General features: G+C 51.0%; 1 protein-coding gene across 4 annotated transcripts in view; it reads left to right on the top strand.

Moving 5' to 3' along the window:
• LOC134430666 (protein CEPU-1) overlaps nt 1–24345 on the top strand; it is a 394229-nt gene that overhangs the window by 367655 nt on the left and 2229 nt on the right. For 3 of the 4 annotated variants that reach the window (XM_063178488.1, XM_063178490.1, XM_063178487.1), the window contains 4 exons: nt 18057–18191; nt 19014–19134; nt 20482–20633; nt 23499–23531. In XM_063178488.1, the coding sequence (XP_063034558.1) occupies nt 18057–18191; nt 19014–19134; nt 20482–20633; nt 23499–23531 (441 nt within the window). The remainder of the gene's footprint in view (nt 1–18056; nt 18192–19013; nt 19135–20481; nt 20634–23498; nt 23532–24345) is intronic. The other variant, XM_063178489.1, reaches the window with a different exon arrangement.

Here is a 24345-nt window from a genome sequence, read left to right as displayed (position 1 = left end):
GAGCCGGGGGTGAGATCCGGAGGCTCGGGCTGGGATGAGCCGTGCGGCCAAGTGGCAACGCCTGCCTCTGATCCTCTGATCCTGTCTAAGCGCTTCAGTTCCGCCTCAGAGTCCTGTTTCCCCTGGGGTTTTACCAACGTGGGCTGTTGTTCCAGACATCTGCCTCAAGCTCTCCTTGGGGATGCCCGGCCAGGCTGTCCGGCAGCCGAAGGAGCCGGCGCAGGGGCGGCAGTGGCGGATGGCGCCGTGGCTGCTCTGCCTGCCCAGCTCCTGATGAGGGCTGCGGTGTCTCGCTGCATCTCCATTGATTTTTTGCTATTTGTCTGTGCTGGAGCAACCGGCTGGGCCAGATCCATCACTCTGCAAAGCCCAGGCTGAGCGAGCTGAATTGGCGGCATCTCAGCCCCTTCCCTTGTCAGGAGCGTCTACAAACCATTCCCCCAGAGCACGTTTTGGCTTATTCACTCTAGGTGGTCTTGCTTCTGAGCTGGTGGCTTTGGTCAGGGTCTTTGCATGGATCCATGTGCTCCTCTCCATCCCTGAGCATCTCTCTATGGAATCAAAGTTGCTCTCACATTTACGGTTGAGGCACTCTCCATGCGTTCCCACCTTGAAGCTTCTTCCCACTCTTCCCCTTGTCTACCCTGACAACATATTTTTGTTTTGCTCAGCCTCCTCAGTACCTGTTTTTCACAAGCATCTTGTTTTGCCACAGCCCCGCTCTCCTTCCTACATCCCCTCCTGCTCCCCAGAACCCTTGTCTCCCACTCATGTGCCCCTTGCTGCCTTCTCCCACATGCCATCCGTCCTGTCCTAACCAGGCTCCCAGCTCCTGATGCCTCTGTCTTTCACCAAGGCTATTTTCTCTGTTTGCTGCCATCCAGCAGCTTTTTTTCCCCAGGGAATCTTTACATGCGCTTGAACCAGATGTTTCCATTTTACTTAGGACTTAGCTGCTATGGAAACTGAGGATGCACCAGGAGAGGAAGAGTGAGCTAATCAGAAATTACCTGTGGCGCTGTGTAATTTGCAGCAGCAGCTCTTTCCTGATTTTGGCCATGATTAGGCATTCTGCTTTCAAAACTCAAAGGGAACAAATGATCACAGAGATTTACCAGAGCCTGGTCTCCTGCTGATGGAGGGTGATGAGCCCAGAGGTGGCCCAGGACAACTTCCATGGCTGCCCATCTCTGTGGGCAGCTCCTCTGTTTCTAGGTCTGACAAGCCACCAAGGGGAACCTCTACTTCTCCATTTTGCATTCACCACACGCAGCAAAGATGAAGATCAGGAGTGTGAGGACGGAAATGAGAACCAGAGAAAATGCATAGAAGTGCTATAGCAGATCTGGGATGTAGGATTCATTCTAATTCAGAGTGCCAGGGCCAAGCAATACCCAAAGCTTGCTGCTGGCCCCTCTTGGTTGTTGTTCTTCTACTCATCCCATGGGAAGTTTTGAGCAAGCTGCCTCCTGTTCCTTCTCACCATCTTCCTCCATTTCTCATGAAGTGGTGGAGAAAAGGGACAAGGGAGAATTGTTTGAGAGAATGCTGGTGCATAATTTGAGTTCACACAGTGGGTGGGGAATTGGCTCTCAGCAGTGCTGCTTGGCACAGGCTGCGCCAGCCCTGTGTGTGCCAGGCACAGCCCCACCAGGAGCTGAAGGACTGCTCCCCAAGCTGACCCTGGTGAGTGCTGTTCTGTGCAAAGGCACTGCACAGTTTTTATTATTTCCTTGGTACCTGTGAGCACACAGTGCACCTCTTGGTGGGAAATGGAGCAAATAAGTGTTTGCTCACCAGGGAGTGCATGGGAAGGCCTTTCAGAGGATATACACCAAGAGCAGCTCAGCTCCCTGGTGACTCATCTCACTTGAGACCCTGTGCCAGCCACTCCAGGCTCCTCTGACTGCTTGGCTCTTCTGTCTCTGCTCCAATGAATTTGCATTCAGTGGCTTGGCCTGGTAAACTCTGCTGAATTTGGCTGCCTGCAGCTGTTGCCATGTTCTTGGAGTTGTGAAACCCATTTTGGAAGCTCTCCTTGGTTTGGGGGCTGGAGGAGTTCCTGCAGCTGGGATGAGATCAAGTTCATGCTATAACTCAAGAGCTCAGTGGACCTGAGCAAGAGAATTTTCTGCTTCTGATTTTGAGAAATGCAGGTATGTTGGCCCTGTTGGTGCCTCCATTAGTTCTCAGACCTTGGTCCTACCTGTGCCCATCCTCATCCTCCTGCATGAACAAAAGTAGGCTTCTGACTCTGGAGAAATGTTTTGTGAGCCTGTGGCCAGTCCAAATAAGGTGTGATCCAGCCTGTCTTCTGTCCCTCTGCCTCAGGTCTCTCTGTCTTATTTCATTTCCCCTCCCAGTAATGCTGTATTAACTCACAGCAACTCCTGTTAATGCAGCTGAACAGATTGAGGTGGAAAAGGAAGTGAAGCTGCTGGAGTCACAGCTTCTTCTGCCTCAGCAGAGGAGGCTTAACAGCTTAGAGGCTCTGTCCTGGGCTTGGATGCTCCAGCTGGCATCACAAGTACCAGCAGAGCTGCCAGGCACTGGGGCTTCAAAACTCAGCTCTGTGAAACTGCTGCGAGGTGCCAAGATGTGCCATGGGACGGGGCAGCTCCATCCCTTCTTGGTACCCTTGTGGGGCCCAGACCCTTGGCATGGCAATTAAGAGAGGCATCTTGGGGACAAATGGAGGGAGAAAAAGAGGCAAAGAGTGAAAGAATTATGTACAGAACAGTGGTCTGGATGTAACACTTGGCATGAAGGCAGCAGCATGTCCCCAGAGGAGGGAGAAGTTGCATAGACTTGGACTCAGGGGTCTATGTGTGCCCATAAACATCCATTTTGCACCCTTAGGTGCAGAGCATGTCTGTGTTTCTGAGTCTTTGGCTGGATTACAGTCCCCAGCCTCGTGTGCTGATGCTGTCTGTAAACTGCAGCAAGGTCTTCTAGTTAATAGCCTGGTTTTGGTCACTCAGGTGTTTCCATAGTTACTGGGCTTTTTATTTATTTTGGGGGGGTAACTGATGTTGTCATGGCGATTGTCATATTGTCGGGCCAGTTTTCATCTCTCAGTGGATGAAGGCTGAGGTTTCTTGGCGGGGATAAAGCACAGCACGCCGGGCCACCGGGCTCAGGGTGACGCCAAGGCACTGGCACAGAGAGTGGCACCACGTTGAGCTGTCCAGGGGATATTTATCTGTGCTGCAGACACAAAACTAGTCATGCCTCCCATTAAGCTTGGGAAATGTGCCAAGGAATTGAAGTGAGGGATCTTCCAGGAGGAATGGAGGCTCAGCAGCCTCTGTCCCAGGAGGAGCAGGCACCATTTAGCAGCAATGATGAGGAGGGCTGTGTGGGCAGACAAGTGGGGTTATTGTGCCATGGCCGGGCCAGAGGCACAAGGAGAGGGTGTAAAACTGGGTGTGTGCATGCAGATCCCTCCACTGGCTCATCCAGCACCGCTCTGCCACACACAGACATCCCGAGCCAGAGGCTGCATCCAAGTCGTCATCCTTAATGACCCTTGATGGACTTTTCTGCCATGGTTTTATCTAATTGCTTTTTGATTATTGCTGTAGTATGATGGATTCTGGTGTGAGGCTTAAGACAGTGGCTGCCAGGGTAGGAAAACATTATGGTTTGGCTGATGGTGTATTTACTTGTAAGAGGTCTGATCGAGAGGTCTTTGTGGTGGGAATCCCTCATTAATCTCAGGATTAAGCTGGGTGCTGAAAGCTGGATCCCGTGCAGAGCTGGAGTCCTGAGCTGTCATTTGTGGGGCAGGTGATGCCTCAGGGCTACCAGGCAGACACTGGGGAGGTGCCTGGAGGATCCTGATGTGGCCACATCCAGGATATCGCCCATGATCAGCCCGTTTAACCTCCGTGGCCTCCCTGGAAGAGGAACAATCGCAGTCCCTTGTCTCACAGAGCTGCAGGAGGATAAACACATTCCAGACGTGAGGCACTCAGAGGCAGCAGTAATCACAGCTCGTATACACACTTAAGATAGATGAGACACGGTGGCCTGATGTGGCAGAGGTCTCATGAGATCATCTGTCTATACATCAACAGCAAACCAGCAAAGGGACTCTGGGAGAAGTCTGGTGTATTTGGGTGTATTGATTCTTCCTGGCTCTTGGCAAGGCTTAAAACAAGAGGACAAACATCTGCAAAAATTATCCAGCTTGAAGAGGTGCTTGTACCTGGGAAGGGGAGACATCCTCCTGTCTCAGAGGTTTGTCCATTGAGCACATTGCCTGCCATCTTCATCCTCCCTGGAGAGGAGGCAGAGGATATTTATAGGCTGGACATCAGATCTGGAGCCCAGCTGGGAGGCACAGGGAGAAGGGGGATCCTCTTGGGTGGGAAAATCTCTGCCTGCTTTTGTGCTGCCTTGTTCCTCCCCTGATCAGCTGCACGTGCTGTGAGATTGCTCCCATTAGCCTGCCCTCATGTCACCTCATTACTGGGAGGACCAGAGCGCCTCTGTCCTCTGCTGGGCCCTTTAGCAGGGAAATACCTCTCAGAGGGAGCAGATGGTTCATGTAAGGCTCCTTCTGTGTTCATCCTGGGTTTTGTGTCTCTGCTCTGCCTCTTTTCTGCTTTGGAGATTTGCTTTGAGCCAACATGAGTGGTGTGTCAAAGGAGGGAAGCGAGTGCTCCTGCTGTGTGATGGAGCACAGAGCCCAGCCTGAGCTGCTGGTTGGGATGGGATGGGATGGGTTTGGATAGGATGGGTTGGGATGGCCAACATGTTGTACATACTGTCCTACCTCACTTTACTGCATATGTCCCTCCTATCTTTTGGTGTCTGGGTGACTCAGAAGAGGGTCAACTGATGGCCAAGCACCTTGTCCTCCTTCCTAGGGGCAGTTGCAGGCCTGGGCTCCACTGTATTAACTGGAGCATTTCAACTGGTTCCAATCCTGTCGGCAGCTCAACCATCCCCTTGTTTACTGTTGAAATAATTACTGCTTTGCCATAATATTAGCTCTGAGCCGTGACTCCATTACCATTATCACCGGAATATTACCCATTTATTATCTCCCAGCAACCCTGGAAGATGAACACTAGGCTTCAGAGACCAATTGTTTTACAACAGACAGGATCTTGGTGTGCATTGTTTAATGAGGTAAACTACATTACAGCCAGCATTAATTTGGCTCCGGTGCTCTCCACTAAATCATTGTTAACCTGTAAATCTGCCACCACTTTTGATACTCCTTTAATCAATGTTTGCCAGACAGAGCAGCTGGGCAAATGGTCAGCAGTGGTCCAACTCTGCTTGTATCATGTAGGGTATACAAACAGGAGAAATAAATAGGATGAAGTGGCCATGGAGAAGCAGGACTTTTGGATGGACCCTGTTTTTTTGTGTGGTTGTGGTGATGGAGGCAACTGGCATTGCTATGGGTTGCTTGAGAAGAGTGTGGACCCATATGACCACCAGCAATATCCTGACAGGGGGATCAGAGGGAATATTCAGTCTGTGAAGTGCCAGCAGATTCTCCATCATCTCCCATGGGAGAGGGATGTGGCCCAGCAGGGGACAGAATCTGGTGGAATAATTTCATGAGCTCCAGGTTGTTCTTTCGCCAAGGAATGACTAAAACTTGGTTAGCGTGACATGTGGGGAGCTTCTTTTAGCATTTCCCTTCCTGATGCACCCTAGTTCCTCCTGCTTGTTCAAAGCAATGGGAGATTATGTACTTTTATGTGTATAAAAGTAATATTTTTGGCTCCCTGCATGGTGGAAATGAACTCTTGGAGCTGATTTTGCATATTTGGCATAGATACCTCTAAAATATGCATCTTGGTACAAAAATAACAAGACCCCTTCCAGCTACAAATGAGGCAATGTCTTTCCCTTAAAAAAGGAGGGGAAAAAAACCTCTTGGTTTCAAGACATTCCCTAAATGCAGCTTTGCAATGTCACACTTTCCCAGTCTGCCAGAGGCAGAGAGGGGTCTGCTCCTTATCACAGTTTGGGGAAGCAGCTGCCTGCTGGCCTAATACGGGGCAAAAACAGGAAGCTCTGCCTGCACCCCCAAATTTTGTCCTGTGTCTTATCCCCTTGGTCCCTGACCACCTTTCCCACAAAGGTGAGACCACTGAGGAGTTGCAAATGCCCCGATCTGTGCTCTGCATGGCATCTCCCTGCAGGAAGAATGGGATGTGTTAATGGCCTGGTGGGACAAAGAGGACAAAGCCCAACACACCAGCAATGTCAGCTTTTTGTTGGATTTTCCATCTCTTCTTTCTTGCTGAACACAACTCCCTGTTTCCCTGATAAATGCGTGGCTTTGTGTCGCTCCCTGCCTGGGACTCTCCTTTCATTCAGCTGGCCTGGGGAAGAGCAAGGGACAGGAGTGTCTGAGATTCAAGAGATCTCCACACAAATTAAAACCTTTTATCAACCCCTAATAGCTGTGCAAACTAATTATATTTGGGCCAAACTTTGCCAGCGACTCCCTTGAGGTATTATTATAAAAATCTGAGCTGTGGAAATGCGTCCCCATTCTGTCAACACCAGGTCGCTCCAGCTATAGAAAACTCTGCTCTGGCTCTTTTTAGCTCCCGTGATGTGCTTTGCATAAGCTGCTGCTGTTGTTTTCAGGAAGGAGAGAGCCTGGCTGGGCTGTGTCACACGTGGCCCAGGTCTGCTGAGCCAAGGACAGGGCTATGTGCTGGGTAGTAGCACTGAAATATTTATTTGCACAAGTCCTGTGGGCTTGGCTCAGTTTGTGGCCATCAGTGTGGCTTTGGGGCTGTGGGTGCACAAGTGCTTCCATCCCTGGAGAAATGGGATGTGGTGATGAGGGGTGGGAAGGATGCTGGAGAGGTGGGGATATTCAAACACAGCAGGCAGGACATGGGAATGAGCAGCCCAAAGAGAAAGCACGTACGGCTCTCTGTGAATGGCTTTCCCAGTGCCAGTTCCTTGCTGGGTGTCTCCTTGTGGTTTTGGAGCTGATTTCCCCCAAAATTTGTTCTTTTTTTTTTTTTCCTGGCATCACCATTTGCTTCATGCTTTGCCTTATAACCTTGTTCCCAAGCTTGCACGGGATAGGGCACCAAAGATAACCCCCATGTTCACCCACCCCCACTGTCCATAGATGGAGGAAGCACAAGGAAATGCTTTGAGCCAAACTTCCCAGAGGGAAGGAGGATTTTGCCCAGTGCCACCATTCCCCCACCATCCCTGTGCTCTTCCCGGGGCACAGATTGCCAGCTAATGGGGTGGAGCTTCTTCGAGCACTCTCCATTAATGGAGCAGAATATAAACAGAATAAAGCCTTCATTTCCCGGGCTGTGATTTCATTATTAATATACTTTACAGTTCACAGGTTGTTCATTTGCTTCCATGTTTTCTCAGCTGGTGTAATCTGCTGTGCTGAGTGAGAAGAGTCATAAAATTTCCATTTCCAGTTGAATGTGCGTCCAATTCGCCATGAAATGTTTCTCTCTGTCGTGAATATTAAGTGCCCAAGGAGTCAGTGGCCCTGGGATTAAGCAGGGCAGGTTGCCAGCCCCTCTCTGTGTCCCAGGGGTGCAGGAGAGAATGGGTATTGACAAGGCAAAGTGGGGGGACTGAGGGAAAAACCACATGGCAGAGAGAGGGAGAGGGAAAAGAGGAGGAGAGGAAGTGAGGATAGAGGGAAAGGGAGGAAATTGAGTGGCAAAGAGGCTTTAAGGAGGGATGTGGTGGGTGAAGGATGCTCTGACAGGACTGACCTACACTCACCTCCTTGTTTCCCTGTCCCATCACCTTGACACTTGTCAGAGAAGATGCTGCACCAGTGTTTGCCCCAGTTTGTAATTCAGTTGTTGATGTCTGTGCTCGGTCACTGCCATGGGCCTCAGGGCTGTGCCCTTCCCCTGGCCTGAATATGGGTAGAAAAAGAGTCTCCTTGTCTCTGAGGAGACTGAGAAATGCTACTGGGCTTGTAAGGGCAAGGAGAGCCAGAGTGGCTCAACTGCCTTACACCAAGCTGGAGAATAACAGTGAAGCTATAGCCACGGAGCTGTAGCACCACTGCAGACACAGAAAAAGGGTTTTTCACATGAATTTGGGGAGGAAAAAAAATCATGTTCTGCCCATGTTAAACAGCTAGCAGGAAATTTGCTGTGTATTTAGGATATTTAATGTCTTGTAGGCAAGCAAAGGGTTTCTGGGACAAGGAAGCAGAAATTTGGGTAGTTGTGGCAGGTGGTCATGCCCCGAGGCTGGGAAGGTTGTGGGACCAGCAGTGCCATGGAGGGGTGCCCACAGCTGCAGCGCCACTGGCAGTGGGCACATCTGGCAGGACATCTGGCACGTTGCTGCAGCTGGAGGTGGTGAGAAATGTGTGCCCTGGTTACCCCTCCCTGGCCTTGCAATAGAAGCACGGGATGTGGTGTAACTGCTGGGAAAGGGGACAAAAGGCCAAATCATGGTGGCGTGTCCAGGCTGTGGGGGTAACTTGGGTGCTACCCCGAGCTGATGGCATCGTTTCCTTCCGACTCTTTGCTGAAATTACTTCAGCCACAGCATTCCTCACTGCAGGGAAAAAAAATGCCTCTTCCTTTCCCATCTTCTCTCGGTCGAGTCAAGATAATAATAGTCTTTTTCTGATCCCCTGAACTTTCCCATCTGCTTGGTAAAACAATGGCAATTCTTTTTCCTCCTGGCCTCTCTCTCTGTCTTCCTCTCTTTTATTTTTATTCTCCTATGGTATAATTTAAAGCCAGAGCAATGCTGTAGCCCATGGGTTTTTCCCCTTCCTGTGACATACTGCTGTTATTTAAAATGGCATTTCCCTTGCAGAGCAATGCCTCTCACTGCCCTCTCAGGTCCTCTAGGAGTGCCAATACCTACACAGAGGCCTGAGGGGGGGATGATGGGCTCCAAGAAAGGGGCTCAGCCCAGCCTCCAGTCCCCCCAATCTCAGCCACCCAGCATCACACATGCCTGAAATTCCTGTCGCAATCACCCCTTCCCCAGACCCAGGGCATCCTCACCAGCCCCCCAGAGCCCCAAACCCATCCAAATCATCACCCCTGCATTTCCCTGGCTTCTCTCAATAAGCCACAATATTGTGAGTGATCCTGCAGAAATGGAGACATCAGTGCCATAAAACACAAGGGACAGAGCGAGGCCACTGGGCTGGAAAATAGCGTGTCTGAAAAAATAAAGACGGGATAAAGATGATGGAGAGGCGACAGCAAGTCTCACCCTGCCATGATTCAGATGACTCTGGGGGGTGAAGAGTGGTCAGGGGGTCCCAGGGGAAAAAGAGGGATGGAAAATATCCCCCATTTGCAGAAAGTTGTGGCAGCCACAGAGTCCGGGCTTGCCATGAGCTGCCTGCTGGGATATGCGTGGAGAAGGGAAAGTTTCCCAGATCCCCGTGACTTCTTGCCAGCTCTGGGGATGGATTTAGCCGGCACTTGATGCTTATTTTTTTACTCTAATGCCATTATGCCACTTGCTTCCCATCTGAGGGATATTTCCCTAATGCGGCTGAAATACGGCTTAGCCGAGGTTACAGCCATATAACGCTTTGCATTGCAATTGCTTCTTAAGAGCTTGTCCTGTGGAGAAAGCCTTGGGGTTTAAATTTCCAGCCGGAGGGACCCTTCGGTCCTGGCTGCCAGCTGCTCTTTTTCACACCAATCCAGAGGAAAGCAGGGTGCCTCGAGTTTGGCAGGGGTTGGGAATGTTTTCTCCTGCACTGCAAAGTGGTCACATGGAGTTGTTGGGAAGGGATGTGGTGGATCTCCCATGGAATTTTTTCATGTTCTTTGCAAAGCACCTGCAGGTAAAGGATTTTAAGATAAAAACTCTTCACAATGGTGCTATAATGGATGGCTCAGGTGACTTGGCAGCTCTGCATAACATTGGTGGGGTGAGCAGAGTGGGCAGGTGTCCCCAGAGCAGGCAGGAGCAACCTTGATTCTTGCTCTCCTCGCCAAGCCCTGTGCACCACAGCTTCTCCCAGAGCCAGCGAGGGAGCTGCCAGAAATGGGATGAGCTCCAGAGGAGCCAAGTTGCGACAGGATTTAATGGAGGAGCAGCGCTCCCACAAACAGGATGCATGTTTGTGCGATTTTCTCCAGCGGCATCTGTCGCTCTCCAACATCTTGGTAGCATTGCAACAAATTATTTAACCACTACCCACTGTACCCCATCTGTTAGGCAGCCCCTCCACATGGATGGGGCCCTACTTCCCACCTTTCCAGAGGAACTCACCGGCGAAGGCTGAGCGCCAAACAACAGGACAAATTAAATCAAAAGCACAGCTTCGGCACCCAGGGGGAAAATGCACATCAGCTTTGACTTATTGCATGGCGCACGCTTACAAGAGAGAAGCAGCGGCTTTTGTCACTGCAAGGGGCCATGAAAAATGAATTAGGGCCGCTGCTGGGAGAGGGCATGCAGGAGAATCTTTCATTCCAGCAACGCTGTCCTCTCTCACCTTGGAAGCAGCTACGGGGAAAAAACCACAGGGAGGAAGGAGGGGTAAGGAAAGGAAGGAGAGAGGACTTTGTGTTGGGCACCTGATTGGATGCTCTGGGCTGTGGAAGAGACCATGGGAGGAAGAGTGGTGCCAGGAGCAGTGTTGGTGCTCGGGCAGGAGCTGCTGGGAGATGCTGTCTCCTCAGGAGCTCTCTGGAGAAGGCTTGGCTCTGTGGGAGCCTCGACATTGATTTTCATGTACCTTTTGCATTTGTTTTTGCAAGGAGGCAGAAAAGCTCCGTGGGAAGTGGCTCCATGCCAGTCACAGCTTCTGCCGAGCATCAGTCCCTCCCAGTGTCACCACAAGGGTCACCCTTGCCTTTCCAGGGCCAAGGAGAAAGGGATCCAGCTCATGCTGGTGACACTGGGTGGGTGTCATTAACAGCTGCCCTCTAATGAGCCCTGCACCCATCTTTGCTGCAAATCAGATGCTATTTAAGCTCTTTGTGAACCGTAGCCATTGTTAATTTGCTCTAACATGATGACACATGCCCTCTGGACCTTTTCCTGGGGTCCAGTGTCCTTACCAGCACCCCAAGAGGAGGCAGAGGCTGGGAGAGGCTGAAGACAGTCGCTGCCACTTTGCTGAGCCTTGAGCTGCCTCTGAGCTCTCCCTCTCACCGAAATAAAAGAGCTCATTCTTTATTCGACTCATTTACTCCTGAGTTAGAGCCTCGTTCAAGGGTGGTTGGTCCCTGAGTTGTTTTGTTTTGTTTCTTTAAATATTAATTTCCATAATCCATTTATTTCCCAAGGAACTACTTCTTGCAAACAAAAGGTTTAATGCTCCTCTTTTATTCCTGGTAACAAATAAGTTGTCTGAGACGTGCAAAAACCTCGGCAGCAGCGAGCCGTGCGCCGTGCTGATGCCACAACCCGCGCTAAGGATGGAGAGATGCATCCCTGAGGGATCACAGGTGCCACAACAGCATCTCCCTGGAGGTGCTCGCCCAGAGAGGGAGGGCAGCAAGCCAGGCCAACGCTGGGAAGCCCCCACAACCTGGGATTCCAATCTTTTGCATGGAGGCGTCTCTGACATGCCTTTTTGAGATGGAAGATTTGAGAGCCGAAGGCCAGGAAGCACAATAGAAGATAGACTGCTTGTACCTCATTGTCTGGAGAATAGATGGGCTGCAGGCTCCCGGAGAATAGGAGCTGCCACTCAGGTGGCTTTAATAGAACAGGCGGCAGATAGATTTCAATAAAAGAAATGAGTATAAATATTGTTAGCGGAGAATAGAGGGAAAGTGAAAAAGATCTTGTTTAACGAGTCACAGTGGGAAACTTTCAAGGACTTTTAAGCTAAAAACTCTTCACAATGGTGCTATAATGGATGGCTCAGGCGACTTGGCAGCTCTGCATAGCATCAGTGGGGTGAGCAGAGTGGGCAGGTGTCCCCAGAACACTGCGGGAAAGGGCATGGCAGGGAGTCAGAGACTGGTTTGGTTTGGAAGGGACCTTGAAGATCATCTCATTCCAACACCCTGACATGGACAGGGTCACCTTCCACTAGACCAGGTTGCTCAGGGCCCCAGTGCCTTGCTTTAACTGTCACTGGAGCTCATGCCAATATATTGACTATGTGCAACCACAGGCTGAGTGACCACGGGATGTGGTGGCATCTGGAAGGTCTCTGCATGTCACCTGTCCCTGTGACTGGTGAGATGTGTGGCATGTACCCACCTAATAGTTAAATATCAGAGTTGTTGTGTGAGATATGAGCCCCAAGGGTGATCTCAGGGATGCACTGAGCAAACAGAGCCACAAATGTGGGTCCTGACTGAGCTCTGACTGCATTGAGGGAGAAGTTGACAAATGTATCTTTCCTGCCTTTGTGATGGCTCCATTTTGGAATGTGTCTGTCAAAATCCCCGTGTCCTGACCCTTTGGTCATGGGCAGCCAGAGATGCAACCTTTAGAAATAGTCACCTGTGCTCATGTCAGCATAAAATCAGGCCTGGGCAGGTCCTCCATTGTATTTTGGAGTAAAATTCAAGTCACCCTCAGCTCACCTATGCCCCAAAAAGTTGGAAGGGGAAGAAAAGCCACAGCACTACATAGCCACAGGCAAGGAGAGGCTCCCACAGCCCCAGGGAGGAGGGGACACTCATACCAGTGGAGGAGAAGGACTTTATGTCAAGGATTTTATGGCCACCCCTCTCCTTCAAAGCCTGTGCTGCCGTGCACAAGGTGCAAACCTGGCTGAGAGAGTTCCCCAAATCCAAGGTAATAAAGGGTCTGAGTAAGGAAAACATGATGTTTTCTCTCTGTTTGGTGACACCAGACACAACTGGTAATGGTTGCCACCCCTGGGGCGTGAGGATGAGGAGGGAGCTCAGACTGCAGCAGTGTAGTGAGCTCCTGCCAAGCTCCCACATCCCTGAGCACCATGCAGTGCCAGGCAGCGAGCGCAGCATCCCCTGGGGCTTTGCACAACATCAGGCCATGGAAACATGCTAATTAACATGGAAAAGCATGTCAGAGGAGAGATTCCCTTCCTTGTCATCGGGAAACTTCAAAAGCAGTGGCTTGGCCCCGTGTAAGCACGACAGAGACTCTGATATGCTGTGTGCCCGTTTCTGGGGAGACAGCCCCGCTTTTGAAGGCTTGTGAACATGGGGAACAGGAGGTGTGTACCCTGTACCTCATGTAGGTGTGCTTCCTAAATGGATTGCTCAGCTAAGGGGGGAGGGTCACAGATAGAAACGGGCTTGAGCCTGTGGTTCAGGGATGCAATATTCGCAAGAGGAGGAGAGGAGTTTGTCTGGGTCGATAGGGTAATCTTAAAAAAAATCATTTTTAGAATGATTGCGCTGGATGGTTTCCAGCAGGTTAATTATCCCTAATCTTTGTCCACTGGAGCATGGCAGCTTCAAGCTGGCACAGAGGGGCTGAAAAGAGGGGGTGCACAGAGGAGAAGCTGCCCTAGCTGGGGTCATTCACCTGATCAAACAAAAATGGGGAAGGGAATTTCAGAAACGCCTGAACTTTGTTCCTGATGTGGTAATGAGCCATCAGGAGAGGGTAATAGTGGCTAATAAGAGGTGAAGCAGGTGCCTTCCCCAGTTTGGCTGGGGAATGTAATGGTGGCAGCCTTAGCTCTTGTTTACCCACACACCTGGGGCTGTGTCCTGCCTCCTTTGAGATGGATTTGGGGTGATTTGGGGTGGTTCTTTTCTCCACCTATTTTCCCATCTGCTCTGATTCTACTAAATCTCCCTTCCCACTCCCATCCCAGCAGCACTTTTCCTCTCACTGCTGTGTGAAGGAGAGGTGAAGCGGGTCCCAGGTGCCAGCAATTCTCTTATTACCTTTGTGTGCTTTATTTATTTACCATAAACTGTTATAGGATGGCCATCAGCACCGCATCGGGGTGACGTTTGAAATATATGGCTCTCGGGCTTAGTGCGTCACTTGGAGCCAGGAGTCTGCACGATGTTAATTTTTATTGCCAGAAGTAGCCATAAATTGATAGTTGAGAATTGCTGTAGGGACTGTAATTAACTAGTTACTATTTCACCTCCAAAAGGAGCAATGTTTCACGCTCTTACTTTTACTTATCTGGAATCAGCCGCTGTCAACATCCGCTGAAGCCCGTATAAAGATTTAGAGACCTTGGAGGTAAATATTGACTAATGGGCAGCTTGGCTTAATGTTCACCTTGAAGGACAATAAATTGTGCTATTGATTGAAGCGAGATGTCAATATCTGCATTGTTGTAAACATTTTAATAAAATTATCTCCATAAAATATTCTCTTTCTTTGGCTCATCCTGGCCACTGGGATCAGTGCCTGGAAAATGCAGCAGCACGGTGTAGAGGGCAGGGCAGTGCTTTGGGATCACTGGTGGGACTTTGAGCACCCAGAGACCAACCTTATTGTGGAACCACTGTTGAGGTTGTGCCTTTGGGGCTTTAGAGATGAAAAATCTTGCAGCCCTGGCTGGCTCAGCTTGATCTGAGGTGCAGGGAGTTGATATGGACACAGGGAAGAGCTCCAAGGAAGGTTTTTCAGTGGCATCACAGGCAGTCTTCAGCCAGGGAAAGCTGTGAGCAGTGTCCTAGGGACCTGAACATGGCTGCAACAGTGAGCCAGGGGACAGTGGCATGTAATTAATTTGGGAACATGTGTTCACTTTCTGGTGAGTTATTATCTTGTCAGAGGCTCAATGGAAGCAAACGAGGAGGAGGAGTCAGAAGGGAGATGAGTCAGGATGGGAAAAAGAGGAGAAGTGAGGGAAGGAGAAGGGCATGGAGGGAGGAATATGGATGCAGGAGGCATCTGCCCACACCTCATTGCATCCATGCTGTGTGGGACCCCAAGCACAGCTTGGCCATCTGTTGGGTTTGCCTTGGTGCTCCGTGCCACACCAGGACCTCGCCTCTGTGGCTCCTCCACATTCATGATGGTCAAACTCCTCCTTTCCTGAGGCTTTTAACAGAGATCTGCAGAGCAAGTCCCAAACAGTGCATGGTGGTGATCTGTGTGCAGCCTCCTGCTCACTGAGCACAAGGACTCAGGCTCTGCTTTTCCATCTCCCCTGCTCACAGTGGGTTAGTTCATCATCCTTGGCTGATGAGCAAGGATTACACTTGTGCGTCGTCCATGGCCATTCCATTTCTAGCCTGCATTATATTATTAGTATTAATAATAATAATGATGGGTGCTGGCTGTGCTAGTTTTCTAGCTCCTGAGGAGATGAGAGAGCTCTCCATTAATTCCTGCAATATTTCAGCTCCTAATTGTGCTCAAGCTGAGACAGCCTTGAAAGTTTCCACCATCAGTTCAGGCAGAGAAGAATTGGTACCTCTGGCAGAGCTCCTGGAGCTGCAGGGCTCTGGTCAAGCCTTGCCCTGGGCATTCCCAAGTTCCAGGTGCTTCCAGGATGTGGTCCCACAGAGTGAAGAGATTTAACAGATATGATTTTCCTTAGAAGACACTTGTATAGGAGAGGATGGGGGAATGTTGTCTTAGTCACCGGGTGTCACCAGGGGGCAGGGACTCTTTATGTCACCTAAATATTCGAGGTGCTGTATCTGTCACTAAGGAGGCATGCCTGGGCCAGAGCCTCTTGCAGGGATGGGTATCCCCAATGCTATTGTCATCTGAGCATGACTTATATCATGTTGTGCACAGGACAGGAACAGGAGTCATCTCCAGCTCAGAGCATCCTGTCTCAGTCTGGGGCAGGCTCTGTTTGGCTGTAGCCCAATTCCCAGGATGCCAGACCCTGAGTTCCTGAACTTCAAGCTCTGCCTCTCCGTCAGCTGATTACTGTGCACATATCTCAGACTTCAATGCAATGCAGGCACAGGGGAAACCTTCATCCCCCAATTTCCTGTGCTTTTGCAGGTGGAAATCTGACCCTCGCAGTTACTTTAATGAAGTCTTTTGCTGGGGAACAAAATGCACTCGAGCTGCTTTGCTCCCTGATCAAACCAGGCACACAAATTATGGCTTGACTATGGCAAGAGCTAATTCTTGTCGTGTGTGAGCCGAGTCTGGAACTTGGGAAAGGGCCTTTGGTGAGTTGGGAAGCAGTGTTATCTGAGCCTTTGCACAACCCAGAGTCAGATTTGTGCACGGAGCATCTGAAGGCCACCGGCTGTGTCCTTACTTTATCAGCAGGCAGCGCTGTGCTACAGAGAAGCTGATTCTAGGTCAGCCACAAAAAGGAATTTTTTTTCCCCCTCGCTCCTTTTTTTTTTTGCAGTGCTGCAGGGCCGCTGGATGTAAAGCTGTAATTTTTGTGTCTCTAAAGGATATTGATTTTGGGGTAACGCCTTCATATCTCACCCTTCAGTTGCACTAAGTACTGATGAGCTCAGCGGTTTGCACCACCAGCCACCCGGGTGGGAATTTCAGCACAGGGCTGAGGACACTGGTGCATGTCAGCAATACATCAACAGGAAAACTCACTTCACTCCTTTGCAAAGCTCACAGGGCTGCCTTCCCAGTTAGGTCAGCCTGGAAAGGTGGGATGTATGTGTGCATGCATGGTGTCCTCAGTTCAGGGAGCAGTGGACATGCAGAGTACCAGGGATGCTGTGTGGAGGTGGCAGCTGTGAGTGCTGGTGCAGGGAGAGAGAGCCAAGGTGGGATTTCATCATGGCTGAGTGTATTTGCACTAGTTTGAGTTTACAATAGTGGCACCTGGGATTGCAGCAGGATCCTGGCAGATGCCTGGGGTGCTCAGTGTTGAGCTGTTCCAGGGCACTACAGGAACACCATCAGTGCTGCTCCGATCTTTCTGTGCTGGGTGGTGAAGTCTGACCACACCACCCCTGTAGCATGGGAAGAGATGCCATAAAAGCATCAGCCGGTGGGATGCAGCGGTGTGTGCCCTGCTGGGAGCCTCCCACGTGTGGATGTTGCATGCATTTGTTAGGAGCAGGATGCACACGGTTGACCGGCCAAGCACGGCGAGCTGTGGCCCATCAGGTCACGCCAGCACACACAGCAGTGTCCGGGTGGGAAGCCAGGGCTGGCCGAGCTCACGGCATCCCCCTGGGGACCAGGGACCTGTGCTTGGCCTCTCTGCCATTGGCACTCGCTCCCAGAAACAGCTGTCCAGAGCTAATTTATTTCCTAATGCTGCAGCAATGTTAATTTATAAATTACACTGGTAATTCGAGCTATTATTAATTTCAGATGGTGTAGGGCAAGCCTAATTAAAATATGACACCAATTGCCACACATATGTACCAAGGACTACCGTTTAAAATTTATAGGAATATTAAGTGTGACACGGGGCTTGGAGATGTTCTGTGCAGTAATTACAGCATCCTGGCTGCAGGAGATCCAGTGGGGAGATGTAAACAACAGGAAAGGGAGAAGTTGTCCTGTTTTGGGACCGCAAAAAGTAATTTTTGTTGCTTGTTTGGGGGAGGAAGTGGGGAATCTCATGCCCCAACCTGCTCCCGGCCAGCCAAGCATTGGATGTTTTTCCAGGAGTGTGTGAAAATAAAGAGAACTCCTGCAAGGAATGGGGGCTGAAAGATGCCAGAGTGAAGAAAATGCCATATTGCATCTTTCTGACTTTGAGTGAAACTAGAAGCTGCACAGCAGCCTGGATGGGGGAGAGGAGGACAAGAAATGAGCCTGGGGTGGCACAGGGATGAGGTGGTTCAGCTAAAGGGAGGTGTTGGCACCACCATTAATGGCAATAGACTTGTTGTGAATTAATTGAAGCTGAAAAATTAGAGAAGGGTGTTTATGTGAGCCGAGTTAGCCTGGAGGAATCTCCCAGCAGAGGGGATGTGCAGAGGTGAGCTCAGGTCATTTTGCAGGTTTGCCCACTTTGCCCACCCTGAGCACATCAAGGACATTATCTCCAGCAAGTGATGCTGGAGCAGCCCAGTGTTTGCAGAAACCTTTCTGGCAGTGATGTATTGGAATGGAGGGGCACAGGCACAAGGGCATTCCAGGCTGGGACCTGCAGGCTGGGTGTCCCAGTGCAGAGTGACACGCTCACAGATGGTGGGCAGCCAGTGGGCACAGGTTTGTTGTGCCTCCCCATCACTCAGGGCTCTCTGTCTCTGCCTCCGCAGCCGTGGGCTTCATCAGCGAGGATGAGTACCTGGAGATCACGGGAATCACGCGGGAGCAGTCGGGAGAGTACGAGTGCAGCGCCTCCAACGATGTCTCAGCGCCCGTCGTCCAGCGAGTCAAAGTCACCGTCAACTGTGAGTCCCTGTGGCCCTCAGGGGACAGGGTGGGGCTGCAGAGGGTCACCCTGCTGCCCCACAAGGGAGTGAGGCACACAAAGGCCCCAGAGCGAGACAGGCAGCAGCAGTTTTTCTGAGCAGGTGGTGTTTTGCCCTATTTTCCCCTTCTTTTCAAGCTCCGTTTTTTCCCACCACCTCCTCCTCAGCTGTCTCCATCAACCTGGGTTTTCTGCCCATGGAGAGATGCTGTGCTGATAACCTCTGAGGAGAGGAGAGAAGTGAGCAGTAAATAGAATTTTTTTTTTTTTTCTGTTAGAAAAAATGAGAGAGAGGAAGAAAGCAGCATATTTCATGTTTAGACATACACAAAGACCTTCCTAAGCCCCTCTCTGGTCACTCCATTAGCTGAACATATAACAACCATGAGTTGGGGGTCTGCTGTGTTTGGAAGAAAACCCCTATGAACCTGAAAACCTCTGTAGAGCAGCACCAGAGTGGCAGGAGCTGAGAGTGGGCTTGGATGTTATTTCGGCTCCTGCTCACGTGCAGGGAGAGAAAGGAAATCTTAAGGAGCAAGGGGCAGGGATAGAGCTGTGGTTGTTGTTTATTTGCTTTGTTATACATAGTAGTAAAGAACTGCTATTCCTATTCCCATATCTTTTCCTGAGAGCCTCTTGATTTCACAATTCTAATAATTCAGAGGGAGGGAGGGGTTCACATTCTCCATTCCAAGGAAGGCTTTTTCTGCCTTCCCTAACAGACACCTGTCTGGTAAACCAAGAGAGATAGGAGTCCCAAAGTCTGCTGGATGTTCACCCCACGTTTCCCCTCTCCCCACAGACCCTCCGTACATCTCGGATGCGAAGAGCACCGGGGTGCCCGTGGGGCAGAAGGGCATCCTGCTGTGTGAGGCCTCTGCTGTCCCCTCTGCCGAATTCCAGTGGTACAAAGATGACAAGAGGTAAGTGTTTTTATTTAACTAATCAAATTTGTGGAGGGGAATTTTCCCAGGAACCTCTTTCAGCCCCCACTGGGGGAGGATTGCTGCTGCCCGTGCCTTTGTGTGAAGGTGTTGTGGTAAATCCCTGCCTGGGTGAAGCATAATGTCCAAAATGGATATTGGCAGCACAAATCCAGGCACTTAAGAGTGGATGAAATCTCTGTCATCTCTTTAAATGCTTTGGCCAGAAGGCAGCTCTTGGAAAAGCAAAAGGAATGTGGTGTCAGTCAAGAAACAGGGTTTTCTTTGCCTCAGAGACAGCCTGCCTTGCTTTGGGGTGAAAATGAACCTTTTAGATCAACCTGCAACTTCTGTGTCCTGCCAAAGCACAGGGACATGGCTGGGGAATGAGGAGTGGTACAACACAGCCTGGGGTATGTCCCGCTCTGGAGAAATTGCCTCTCTCTGACCCAAAGCAAAGTGGTTTTAACCAATTTTTGTGTTGATTAGCCCAGAGGGGGTGTGGTGTGGCCAACCGCAGGACAAGCCACACCGGTCACTGATAAGGAGGGATGTTTTGGCCAAAAAAGATGCTCCAGAAGCTGGAGGGAAGTCTGGCTCTGCCTGCCTCAGCCAGTTGGAGAGGAAAGGAGCAGCAGCGTGTACAAAGCTGCGGATGTTTGTGTGGCAGATGAAAGGCTGTGCTCAGAACTAGGTCAGATCACGAGGGCCTGCGGAGCAGCGGCAGGAGCGGGCTCAGCCCGCCTGATCAGCACCCAGCGTGGCTCATAATGGGAATCCAGCACTTCCCCTGAGGAATTAGCAAGCAAGAGCTGCAGGAGCTAAGCAGGATGGGGACACCAGTTCAGGGAAGCCCAAGCACTTGGTTAACGCTCCAGCATTTGTGCTGGCTGAGAAGCCTCCCTGCTGTGGTGGGTGCCTATTGCAGCACTCACTGGGGACACGCAGAGATGAAAGAGGAAGGTCACAGAAGGCATTCTGCAGAACAGAGAGGACTGAGGACATGGGAGGGAAACCAGGCTCTTCTGTAGGGTGTGAATGAGCCTTTCCCAGATTCCCTCCTGGCATGGGAGCATCCCTCTCTCTGCACAGCATTTGGCAAGTCCCAGCACCGTCCCATCACCCTGCAGCACTGAGGATGCCTCAGGTCAGCATGGGCTGGCAGCTGGAGACCCAGCAGAGCAGCATCCATCTCCCTTATCTTTCCCAATACCTTCTCCTCTCCCTTGTTTCTCAAGATCCATCTCCCCACTCAGGCACAACCAGAGGATAACTGGGCATGGAACACAGTGAGCACTTCCTTTGCTGATGTCACCCCCATGACCTCCCATTCCTCTTTTCTCCCAGACTGGCTGAAGGACAGAAAGGGCTGAAAGTGGAGAACAAAGCCTTCTTCTCCAGACTGACCTTCTTCAACGTCTCCGAGCAGGACTATGGCAACTACACCTGCGTAGCCTCCAACCAGCTAGGGAACACCAACGCCAGCATGATCCTCTACGGTGAGTGGGGCTGAGGGAATCAGCCTGGAAGGGGGAATGGCTTCACAATGAGAGACATGGGAAGGGTATCCCATGTCTTTTGGGGGAGATGTGTATTTGCTGCTGGTCCTTTCTGCCCTTGGCACGTGGGCTGGAGGTTGTGGTGAGTCCTTGGGAAGGGGAGAACCTCCAGAGCTGCCTCCTGATCCAGGTCCAGTGTCCCCCACCATTCAGAGATGTTTGTCACTGTGTTTGGGACATGCCATGAATGCAAAGTTAGGAGCTGGCTGCAGGTTTCCATCTTCTTGCTTTGATGAGTACCTGAGAGAGCCTCAGTGTGAAGGCATCCCCCTGTGTCGATAAATGAGAGGAGAGATGCTGCTCAGTGTCACTGATGCCCCATTCCCATGTGAGAACAAACAGGCTCCCTGCTCCATCACCTTCTAGGCCATGTTTTCTGCTCCTGCCAAGCAGGAGGTGCCAAGGGAGATGGAAAGGTGTGGAGGGCAGGAAGGAGGAGAAGGTTTGTAGCCTTGTCCCAGGACTGTTTTCCCTGCAGGCTGGAGCTGGGATCAGAGCAATGCTGGCACTGCCCATGGATGGGAAGGGCTGTGATTGATTGACATATTTGTGAAACCTCTTCAGGTGGCAGCGAAACCAGAGCAGGGGCTGTGCTCTCCAGGAGTCAGGAATGGATGACAGATCTCATCCCTGGCCACTGCTTGGGGATATTTCCCTTGGTTCTTGCAGCTGAACCATGCAGGACAAGTGGGGACTGGGGACCTCCAACCTCTCCCCAACACTGTCCTCCTCCTTGCCACCTGCTTGTTGTGCCTGATCATCTCCTTGTCTCTTGTTCTTGTACAGTCAGAGGGAGCAGAGCAGAGGGACAGATGAGCCTTCCTCATCCCCAGGTCCCTCAGGGCAGTCTGTATCCCGGCCATACGAAGTGTGTTAGGATAGAGAGCAGTCCCACAGTATGTTCTGGGTTCTGGACTGTGCCAGGGCAGTGAGAGGCATCTGGAGACCCTGGGGAATGCTGTCCATGTCCTGGGAAGGGGCTGGATGGATTCCAAGGGTGCAGTTTAAGGATGGTAGGAGATGTCAGGCTTTTCCAGGGGCCACACCACAGCTGTGAGGTCAGGATGGCATCACAGGACAGGCTTATCCTCCCCTGCCACTGGTACTGGCAGCTGTGCCAGGTGCCCCTGACCCGTGACAGAGGAGTTCATCCCATATTGCATGCTCAGATCCATTTGTCCCCCAGTAAAGTCCAAGCTGCATGTGATGAAGGTTCACCTGTGCTAAGCCATCATTGCCATTGCTTAGGAACTATCTCAGTTCTGTGCCCCATCAACCTTCCTGGCAATCCAATAACCCCATGTTTTAGGGATGCCAACACCTCTGGCACTGCAAAGCCACCCAGGCCTGGCTCCACCTGTTTTGCAGGCATAGGGTGGCCGTGCCAAGTGCTCAGCATAGCCTGAGGCACATTCTTAGCTGTGATATTGCAGCTTTCCAATGTGTTAATGAGGTTAAAATCTTGATTAGTGGGAGCCTTCAGTTTGGCATCTGCAGATCCGGGCTGGATGAACAGCCTATAAGTAAAGATGGCATCTCCCTGATGAAGAGCTCATGGTTCCTTGGGTTCCGACCTGTCTGTGGGACTCATGCTATGATGGCAGTGTCAGGTGGGAGGCAGGGAAGCATCCCACAAAAGCCTAAGGTTATTTTATGTTCTCCCCTTAGCTTTGAGGTCTGGCTGTGAATCCCATCAGGGAGCGAAATCAGAGTCCTTTGACCACCCATAATTTCCATAAAGACTCAATTGATTGAATGGTCTGTTCGGTCTTTAATAATTGAGTCCCCTTGGGGGGGTGACAGTTCCCTGAGGAGACTGTGACATGTGGGGGTCCCCATCTCCTGGTACAGAGCTCCCCAGCACCCCCAGGAACAATCACTCCCTAATTACCAGGGTTGTGATGGCCCCAGGCATCATAGGGCCAAGCTCACCCGTCCCTAAGCAACTGGTGTCTTCAGTCTGGGGATTAATGTGTCTTTATTTATCAATATATTTGTTCATTTATTTAATGCAAGATAAGAGGGAAGTGGATGCGGTGGCTGCACTACCTGTGCATGAGAAATGTCTCTTCTGTGAGGTTTTGGGGGACAATTTTGTGAGTGGCCCCTTTTCCCTGAAGCTGAGTGTTTTGGAGTTTTTCCCCCACAAATGGAGGTTTCATCTGTGCAGGTAGCGTGACATGAGCCTTTTTAGGGTTGTGAGAGAGGCTAATGTAGCGTTCATCTTTTAATCCTTTTTTTAATCTAATTTTTCATGGAGGTCAACTAGTGCTTTATTTAACATGTAGCACTCCTTATTCCAGAGCTGCCGTCTCATTCAGCGGCTCATTTGGTGCTGTCTGGGATGTGATAGAGTGCTCAGGGAAACCACATCATTCTGTGGAGCTGGGGAAAAAAACCAACCCTCTGCTTCTCACCCATCACACAGTCTATGTTGCTCCCAGAGGCAGCTGTCAGGCCATAAATCTTTTTGGGATGTTGCAGGATTAGCAAGAGGGATGGGCCCTGAACTCACAGGGGATAGCTGAACCCCGTGCATCCCCACATCCCAGCCCCTGTGCTTTGCCTTTTGCACAGGGCTCAGCTACAGGCTTTGCCAGCTCTGAGCTCCCATATTCATCTCACTTAGAGGCGAGGGGGCCATGGCCCCACAGCAGTGGGGTGTGATTTGGGCAATCAGATCCCATTTCTACCCCATCCACTGGTTTTCCCACCCCAGGTCGAGGGCAGGCTGAGGGAGGTGTCTCGAGCCTGCGCTTTCCATTGCCCTTTTGCCTTAACTTTCCCTTGTTCTTTAATTTTTAGAAGAGACAACTACCGCTCTGACACCCTGGAAAGGTCAGTAATCTGGGGGTTCCCTACAATGCGAGTGCTTCCCCTGCTGTTCCCCTTGGGCCCCTCTGGCTCCCACCACAGCTCATCTCAGTGGGAGCCACAGCACCCACCAGCTGGATCTCCTGCCCCACAGCTCCACTGCTTTCACTGGTGTAGGGATGAATCAGGGCTTTCTTAGCCACCCTCCCATCCTGCCCCCTCCCTGCCAGCCTGCTGTGCCTGTCTGGTGGTGGCCTGTGCCCTCTGCATGCCTGTCCCCATCCCATGGTGTCCCGCTCCGTCCCCATTGCCAGGGCACAGCAGGGATGTCTTTGGGCTGCTTTCCCAGTGCTACTGTGTAAGTGGCCCTGTGGCAGGTCCTTCCTCCTCTGGGATGCTTCTAGTGTGTTTTTTATGGGATGAGATAGGGGTGGACAGGCATTTGGTCCCCCTCCTGTTGTTATTCCTGGCCAGGGCAGCCAGCTCTCTGCTGTGCAATCTTACTGTCTGGCCAACTGGCTTGGTGGCATCTTGATTTTGGGGTGGCTTCATTTTTGATGAATTGAGTGGTCAGTCCTTGGGATGACTTGTAGATGTCTGTAGAGGCAGTGTGTGAGACCTGGATCTGTGAGGTGTGAGGTGTCTGAGTGGGTGGAGAGTGTTACTGGTGGGAAGCCAGATGGTTACTGATGCTCAGTGCCCCGGTCAGGTTTTGAAGTGAGGGGACATGTCCTGGGGTTTCAAAAGCAGTTGTGAATCAGACCTTGTGGTCAGCCCTGTGTCCACAAGACATGAGTGTGGATGCCTTCCTGAGGTCTTTTTCCAACTTAGTCATCTC

The sequence above is a fragment of the Melospiza melodia genome, chromosome 29 (genome assembly GCF_035770615.1).
Source record: "Melospiza melodia melodia isolate bMelMel2 chromosome 29, bMelMel2.pri, whole genome shotgun sequence".
Taxonomy (NCBI): Eukaryota; Metazoa; Chordata; class Aves; order Passeriformes; family Passerellidae; genus Melospiza; species Melospiza melodia.
This window is presented reverse-complemented; position numbering and strand designations above follow the sequence as displayed.